The sequence below is a fragment of the Oncorhynchus nerka genome, linkage group LG9a (genome assembly GCF_034236695.1).
Source record: "Oncorhynchus nerka isolate Pitt River linkage group LG9a, Oner_Uvic_2.0, whole genome shotgun sequence".
In the NCBI taxonomy this organism is placed as follows: domain Eukaryota; kingdom Metazoa; phylum Chordata; class Actinopteri; order Salmoniformes; family Salmonidae; genus Oncorhynchus; species Oncorhynchus nerka.
The window spans coordinates 54,201,197-54,209,815 of record NC_088404.1 but is presented as its reverse complement, the minus strand read 5'-3'; the positions used below and the strand labels follow the sequence as shown (position 1 = coordinate 54,209,815).

General features: G+C 45.6%; 1 protein-coding gene across 6 annotated transcripts in view; it reads left to right on the top strand.

Moving 5' to 3' along the window:
* The window catches only part of myo9ab (myosin IXAb), a 220,952-nt gene that overhangs the window by 108,715 nt on the left and 103,618 nt on the right, over nucleotides 1-8,619 (top strand). For 4 of the 6 annotated variants that reach the window (XM_065022697.1, XM_065022695.1, XM_065022694.1 and 1 more), the window contains exons 5-8: nucleotides 3,673-3,772; nucleotides 5,035-5,088; nucleotides 6,943-7,043; nucleotides 7,289-7,415. In XM_065022697.1, coding sequence (XP_064878769.1) covers nucleotides 3,673-3,772; nucleotides 5,035-5,088; nucleotides 6,943-7,043; nucleotides 7,289-7,415 — 382 coding nt within the window. The remainder of the gene's footprint in view (nucleotides 1-3,672; nucleotides 3,773-5,034; nucleotides 5,089-6,942; nucleotides 7,044-7,288; nucleotides 7,416-8,619) is intronic. The other 2 variants (XM_065022699.1, XM_065022698.1) reach the window with 1 other exon arrangement.

Genomic DNA, 8,619 nt, shown 5'->3' with positions numbered 1-8,619 from the left:
AGTGACCAAAAAATTGTTTAAACAAATCAAAATATATTTTAGATTCTTCAAAGTAGCTACCATTTGCCTTGATGGCAGCTTTGCACGCTCTTGGAATTCTCTCAACCAGCTTCATGAGAAATGCTCTTCCAAAAGTCTTGAAGGAGTTCACACACATGCTGAGCACTTGTTGGCTACTTTTCCTTCACTCTGCGGTCCAACTCATCCCAAACCATCTCAGTTGGGTTGAGGTCGGGTGATTGTGGAGGCCAGGTCACCTGATGCAGCACTCCATCACTCTCATTGGTCAAATAGCCCTTACACAGCCTGGAGGTGTGTTTTGAGTCATTGTACTGTTGAAAAACAAATGATAGTCCCACTAAGCGCAAACCAAAACCAGATGGGATGGCGTATCGCTGCGGAATGCTGTGGTAGCCATGCTGGTTAAGTGTGCCTTGTATTCTAAATAAATCACTGACAGTGTCACCAGCAAAGCACCATCACACCTCCTCCTCCATGCTTCATGGTGGGGACCACACACCACACATCCGTTCACCTACTTGGAATCTCACAAAGACACGGCGGCTGGAACAAAAAATCTCAAATTTGGACTCATCAGACCAAAGGACAGATTTCCACTGGTCCAATGTCCATTGCTCGTGTTTCTTGGCCCAAGCACGTCTCTTCTTCTTATTGGTGTCCTTTAGTAGTGGTTTCTTTGCAGCAATTCGACCATGAAGGCCTGATTCACGCAGTCTCCTCTGAACAGTTGATGTTGAGATGTGTCTGTTACTTGAACTCTGTGTTGCATTTGTTTGGGCTGTAGTTTCTGGGGCTGGTAACTCTCTTGAACTTATCCTCTGCAGCAGAGGTAACTCTGGGTCTTTCTTTCCTGTGGCGGTACTCCTGAGAGCCAGTTTCATCATAGTGCTTGATGGTTTTTGCGACTGTGCTTTCAAAGTTCTTGAAATTTTCCAAATTGACTGACCTTCATGTCTTAACGTAATGGACTGTTGTTTCTCTTTGCTTATTTGAACTGTTCTTGCCATAATATGGACTTGGTCTTTAACCAAATAGGGCTTTCTTCTGTATACCACTCCCAGATTGTCACAACACAACTGATTTGGCTCAAACACATTAAGAAGGAAAGAAATTCCACCAATTAACTTTTAACAAGGCACACCTGTTAATTGAAATGCATTCCAGGTGAATACCTCATGAAGCTGGTTGGGAGAATTCCACGAGTGTGCAAAGCTGTCATCAAGGCAAATGGTAGTTATTTTGAAGAATCTCATATATATATTGTGTGTGTATACACACACACACACACACACACACACACACAGTATGAAAAACAGTATAAAAGAAACGGTAAGGGACCAGTGTTTTAATGTTTCTATATACTGTACATGGGACAGCCTGGACAATAAAGGCCTGTAGGTCAGGAGCTAATCTCTTTTTTCTGTAGCGTGACGCAGCTTGATATATATTGAGTACCATTCTTCAAGTCTTTGGTATGACTTGACCTGGGATCAAATCCCCAACCTTCCAATCTCACTCTAACCGCTCAGGCCACTGAGTTGATATTCCAAGTAACTTTCAGTTGTTCTCTGACACTCAATTACCCATAAGCCATCTTAATTTCCTCAAACTCCACACAGGATATCTGATGTACATCCGAAATAGACAAGAATAGCTGTCAGAATAACGGCCTCTCTCATTGCTTGCTCATAATGTGTCTTATATTTTTCCCTCAAGTTGAATCATTATCATTATTGTGGTTATGTAATATCATAAACGTAGGCTATTAACTACATAACCAGTATTGTTGAACTTTTTTTTTTTACATTTATGTTCATAAACATGTTGTTGACAGGTTGTGCAACCAGAATACTCAGACACATACACGTACATACACACCACCTCATCGCTAAATCACAAAATCCCTAATAGGTTTAAAATCGTGGTTGTTTTATCCCCCAAGCCCTGAATTTGGCCCCGCTGGCCACCAAGGTTTCCATTTCACCGTGATGGCTGCACAGGCGGCCATATTGATGCGGCTCAAACTCAAACCAGACCTCCCAGCCTTCTCCTTTAGACCCCCCCCCCCCCGAGAGAGAGCGCGAGCGAAAGAGAGAGAGAGAGAGAGAGAGCGCGAGAGAGAGAGAGAGAGAGCGAGAGCGAGAGAGAGAGAGAGAGAGAGAGCGCGAGCGAGAGAGAGAGAGAGAGAGATCACTGTTAACCACAGTGTCCACTCCAATAAGTTATGTTTTAGACCAAGTCTTGAACCTACCGAAGTACAAATGTACAGTTCTTTATCTTGGACGCACATAGACACACACACTTGAAAGCTCCCAGTCTTTGTCACGCCTAATCATGGTTTAATACTTTGGCGACGTACTGTTTGTTTTCACTGGAAATGCAACCTCTCGCTGTCTATAATGTGTTGCGCGGATTGAGTCTCTACAGGGTTTGCCTATTGCTTTCACGGTCGTAAGAGACCACACTTTTGCTTCGGGAGATATCAGATATCAGATGGGCTCCATCCGCAGAGTACGACCCTGCCTCACACAGGAAGCAGCGCAGGTCCTAATCCAGGCACTTGTCATCTCCCGTCTGGATTACTGCAACTCGCTGTTGGCTGGGCTCCCTGCCTGTGCCATTAAACCCCTACAACTCATCCAGAACGCCGCAGCCCGTCTGGTGTTCAACCTTCCCAAGTTCTCTCACGTCACCCCGCTCCTCCGCTCTCTCCACTGGCTTCCAGTTGAAGCTCGCATCCGCTACAAGACCATGGTGCTTGCCTACGGAGCTGTGAGGGGAACGGCACCTCAGTACCTCCAGGCTCTGATCAGGCCCTACACCCAAACAAGGGCACTGCGTTCATCCACCTCTGGCCTGCTCGCCTCCCTACCACTGAGGAAGTACAGTTCCCGCTCAGCCCAGTCAAAACTGTTCGCTGCTCTGGCCCCCCAATGGTGGAACAAACTCCCTCACGACGCCAGGACAGCGGAGTCAATCACCACCTTCCGGAGACACCTGAAACCCCACCTCTTTCAGGAATACCTAGGATAGGATAAAGTAATCCTTCTCACCCCCCCTTAAAAGATTTAGATGCACTATTGTAAAGTGGCTGTTCCACTGGATGTCTTAAGGTGAACGCACCAATTTGTAAGTCGCTCTGGATAAGAGCGTCTGCTAAATGACTTAAATGTAAATGTAAATGTGCGTGTTGCACATTTTAAATTCCAATTTTCGGCTCTAGTCATGCGTTGCTGTCAACAGGACAGCTCTGTACTTAAGCTAAGTGTGTGTACAACACTGTATTGTGTTGACAGCAATGTGCTAAATCCACATGTGACAAGTCAATGTGGTCAAGACTCAGTTCAATCATCCGTCTGGTTCTTCTTTCTAACCCATTGGCCCACTCAGTAAAACTCTCCTATTCTATACTGTGTCAGAAAGTCTCATGTTAAATATGTCAATCTGGCAAATCTGTTTTTACCTCAATCTGGGTTGTGTTCATTGGGCATCAAACATAAGAAAACAGACTGAAACAGGGGAAGGGACGACATGGACCAGTCCGATAAGAAACGCTTTTCTCTTTCCGTTGCAAATTGTTTTAAAACGTGTTCGGTTGTGTGCCATATTGAACACGACCTTGGCAACCCTGTGTCTCCCTCCTCTCTCCAGGAACTACCATGTGTTCTACTACCTGTTGGCTGGAGCCAGTGAGGAGGAGAGGAAGGCCTTCCACCTGCTCAAACCTGAGGAGTACCACTACCTCAACCAGGTGGGCTCTCCCCACACACACACACACACACACACACACGGAATCAGGATGTAGTATGGGTGTATTCGTGTGTGTGTATCCTGTGGACACATGTAATAGCGAGAGCGCTGTTTAGACTGCAGGTGATGCTAATGGTTGCACTTCAGTTGGATGTTTGTCTCGCGCTTCAGTTCCTAAATGGAGCCCGTCTCAACACCTCTGGCTGCTGATTGCTTTGACCCACATTCCGAGTGTGCGTCTGTTCACAGCACCACTACTGTGTGTGTGTGTGTGTGAGCTTGCGTGTGTGTGTGCGCTCGCGTGCGTGTGTGTGTGTGCTCGTGCGTGTGTGTACACACATCTGCCTACTTTGGCAACAGATGCATATTCAGATTCACAGGACACTGGTGAAAATCTGCATCCTTTGTTCCTTGGTTATTTTTTGGCATCCCAAAAAAGTATGTTTTTTTTTCTTTCTTCCTCCTCCTCTTCCCCCAAAACACCCCTAATCCCCACGACAACAAACCCAGCTCCACACCGTCTGTTACTCTGCACCGCTGTTTCCATGGCGACAGCACGAGTGGAGAGTTAATCTCGATTCCTGGCGTGTGCAGCAGAGCTGGCAGTGTGGTGTGTGTGTGTGCGCGCGTGTGACGATGGCATGTGTGTTTATGGTGTGTAAAGCGGTCTGTGTTTTATCTCTGTCGCTCTTTCTGTCTTTCTCTCGCTCTGTATGACCCGGACCGTATACGTGTCTGCGAAACACGTGCACAATACAAAGGACATTCTCCTAAACAGATTGCGGTTGTCTTTTCTCCTATAAGCTGTCATGTGCAATGCATGGCAGCATTTGCATGTGTCTGTCTATGTAGCCCATCTCCGGTGAACACTCCTAACCCTATCTGGGAGCAGGGTGTGAATTCCTCCCATAGCTGAGCAGTTCTGTTACTCTTGCGTCCTTCCTGTGTCCATGTGTCCACAGAGAGAGAGAGAGTCTGGAGTGTGTCACCCTCTGTTCTCTCCCTCTCTTTCGCTCAAAATGTTCTTGGAAAGACTGAGATCTTTCTCCCAATTCAAACTAGTTGAGTCATTCATTTTTTTGGATTTAATTATCGCAGCTTTGGGGATTTGTGGTGTGTGTGTGTGTGTGTGTGTGTTTAGACCAGTTTAGTGAATCTTCCCCCGTGTATTAACAGTATGCGTCATCTCCGAGTCAGTTGAGTGAGTGTGTTTTGAGTGTGTGTATACATACCTCTCTCTAACCCCCTCTACCTTACTTCCAGATGACAAAGAAATCTCACAGACTCCACTGGGAAAATTACTATGAGAGCGAGCTGGTCAGTATTGTGTGTGTGTGTGTGTTTAGTTGTGCATACCTCTTTTGCGTGCGCGTGTGTCTGTGTACATGTGGGGTCGATTTGGTGCTGGGTTGGGCCTCGGCTCTTTTCACGTCTTCACACACAAGAGAGCACAATCCTGTTTGTTTTTGGAGTGTGTGTGTTGAAATCTTTCAGTGTGTTGTCTCCCTGCCGTTGTCTGCACAGCCTTCACTTATAGTGGTCTATGTAGTGGTCATTGTGATGTCCTGTATCTGAGTGTCTGTTTACATGGCATGTCTCAGGGGTGAGTCTATGACCTCCCTGCCCTTTCGTCTGCAATCCCTGACCCCTGAGTCAGAGGAGATGATGTCAGAGTCTGTCTGTCGCGCTGTGCCTCCCAACGCTTCCTGACAGCTTGGCTGTACTCTTTCCCTCTTTTCTACTCACTCACTCACACACTCTGAAACATAAACAAACACAAGGGAGCGTCTGACAAGATCACAATGACCAAACATGCAGTTTAAAAACATTTGGGATGTGGTATGTTTCTGGCTTGGTGGCTGTGGGTGTATTTCCGTGTCTTTTTTGGGTTCACTTTGGTCGAATTGCTTTGGTGTGAGAAGCATGCTGTCGCGGGACACATTTTGAATGATGAGCACTTTCTCACACAACACCGGTGGCCTGTCAAAAGGCATTTACCGCTAAAGTCTGTGTTTAGGACAAGGGGCCAATCCTAACTTGGAATATTTCTCGCACTGATATCAATGTGTGATTTTTAAATGAATCTTTTGAGATACGCGCACAGACAGTATCTCAAGTTAGAATTCGGCCCCAAGTGGGAACATTGCTACAAGCTATATGCCATATGTATCGAATGTTATCCCAAACATTTTCACCATGTACATTTTAGCGTTAACTTAATGACAAGGCATGGTAAGTAAACCGTAGCATATGTGCTGAATAAAATACCTTTTCTCTGTTTGAGAAGGTAAAAAGAACAGGAGGGAGCTTTCTTCAGTCATTCCCTCAGTGTCTAAAACGATTTGTTTTGATTAGAGGAGTACCAGAGTTAAGGTTTTGGTGTAGGCCCAGAGATTCCAAGTTGGAACTGTCCGACAATGATCTCTCTTTGTTTTCTCAACTTCCTTTGACATATCGCATTGCGCTGTTTGGCATTTGGAGAAAAAAAACGGAACAACGGGCCCAGCAATTCAGACATTCTCTTTTTTTACCCAAGTGCTTGTGAAGCCTCAAATCTCATGTTGGAGAAAGTGCACATTTTCACCTCAGAAATTGCCCGTCAGCCACTGTACCCTGGAAACGGTAAAGAAATCCGAACAGCAGGGAAGAATGTTCAATGGTTTTAGAAGCTGATCCTGTTTCGTGTGTGTGTTTGCTCTCTGCCCCATCATTAGAACTGAGAGGAAGGCCGCTCTCTATTAGCCCTGCCAGTGGCCACCAGGCTCCGAGCACGGAAGGACAATCTTGTGTGTGTGTTTTGGCTTGACCACCTCCCTTAGAACAACAACCAAACACTCCTATGCCACAAGGCTGTTGTATAAAGCAGGCTTATTCAGTTCCTGGCCTGGAGGGCCAAAGTAGTTCAGTTAAAAATATATTTTTTTTAAATGATTGATTCATGAAAACCAGAGCTCCAGGACCGAAATGGACTATCCCCGACTTTTTTTTTGGGGGGGGGGGGATAGATTCAGTAAATCAGATAAGATGTGAACTAGAAAAAAAGATGTGGTAGGTTGGATGAGTCAAAAGTAGTGTCAGAGTTTGAAAGACATGCCTAATAGTTAGTGTGTGGTATTCTACGGTACAGGTGTACATTGTATTGTCTGTTGATAGCGGTACTCGTTACTTCAGCAGGACTGCTTCACTGTGGAAGGGGAGGACCTGAAGCACGACTTTGAGCGGCTGCAGTTGGCTATGGAGATGGTGGGGTTCCTGCCTGCCACACGCAAACAGTAAGTACATTAAACACATGCACGCACACTCACACACATACATACATACATACATACATACATACATACATACATACATACATGCATACACACACACACACACACATGCCCCGCATGTCTGTCTCTTTCTCCCTTTCTCTCTCCATCTTTTCCACACCATCATTTCTAATGCAGTTGTCTAGGTTTATCCTCATCTTAACTCGTATTTGACTCCCTCCCTCCCTCTCTCCGTCTCTGTCTGGTAGGATCTTCTCCCTGCTGTCTGCTATCCTCCACCTGGGCAACATCCGCTACAGGAAGAAGTCCTACAGGGACGACTCCATAGACATCTGTAACCCAGAGGTGCTGCCCACCGTCTCGGAGCTGCTCGAGGTGTGTACCTCCATGTCAATTAGTCCTTCGTTCACTCGTTTGCTTGACCCGCCCATTCTGATATCTCTGGTGCTTTATGATGTCACTCGTTTGCTTGACCCGCCCATTCTGACATCTCTGGTGCTTTATGATGTCACTTGTTTCCTTGACCCGCCCATTCTGATATCTCTGGTGCTTTATGATGTCACTCGTTTGCTTGACCCGCCCATTCTGACATCTCTGGTGCTTTATGATGTCACTTGTTTGCTTGACCCGCCCATTCTGATATCTCTGGTGCTTTATGATGTCACTCGTTTGCTTGACCCGCCCATTCTGATATCTCTGGTGCTTTATGATGTCACTCGTTTGCTTGACCCGCCCATTCTGATATCTCTGGTGCTTTATGATGTCACTCGTTTGCTTGACCCGCCCATTCTGATATCTCTGGTGCTTTATGATGTCACTTGTTTTTTTGTTTTTTCTCTCTCTCTCCTTCACATTTCACCCATCGAGGTAACGGAGTGCCTTCTGTTGTGTCGACAGGCAAGGTTGACAGCTACTTCAGATCCCTAAAAGCCACTGAGCAATGCTACGCTACAGCAGTTATTAGCATAAGGACTGTTCTCAGGTCTGCGACGGTATGGTTGAGCTGCAATATTATGACCTACGGTTGAAGTCGGAAGTTAACATGCACTTAGGTTGGAGTCATTGAAACTCTCTTTTTTCAACTACTCCACAAATGTCTTGTTAACAAACTATAGTTTTGGCAAGTCGGTCTACTTTGTGCATGACACAAGTCATTTTTCCAACAATTGTTTACAGACAGATTATTTCACTTATAATTGACTGCATCACAATTCCAGTGGGTCAGAAGTTTACATACACTAAGTTGACTGTGACTTTAAACAGCTTGGAAAATTCCAGAAAATGTCATTGCTTTAGAAGCTTCTGATTGACGTGATTTGAGTCAATTGGAGGTGTACCTGTGGATGTATTTCAAGGCCTACCTTCAAACTCAGTACCTCTTTGCTTGACATCATTGGAAAATCAAAAGAAATCACCCAAGACCTCAGAAAACAATGGTAGACCTCCACAAGTCTGGTTCATCCTTGGGAGCAATTTCCAAACGCCTGAAGGTACCACATTCATCTGTACAAACAATAGTACACAAGTATAAACACCATGGGACCACGCAGCCGTCACACCGCTCAGGAAGGAGACTCGT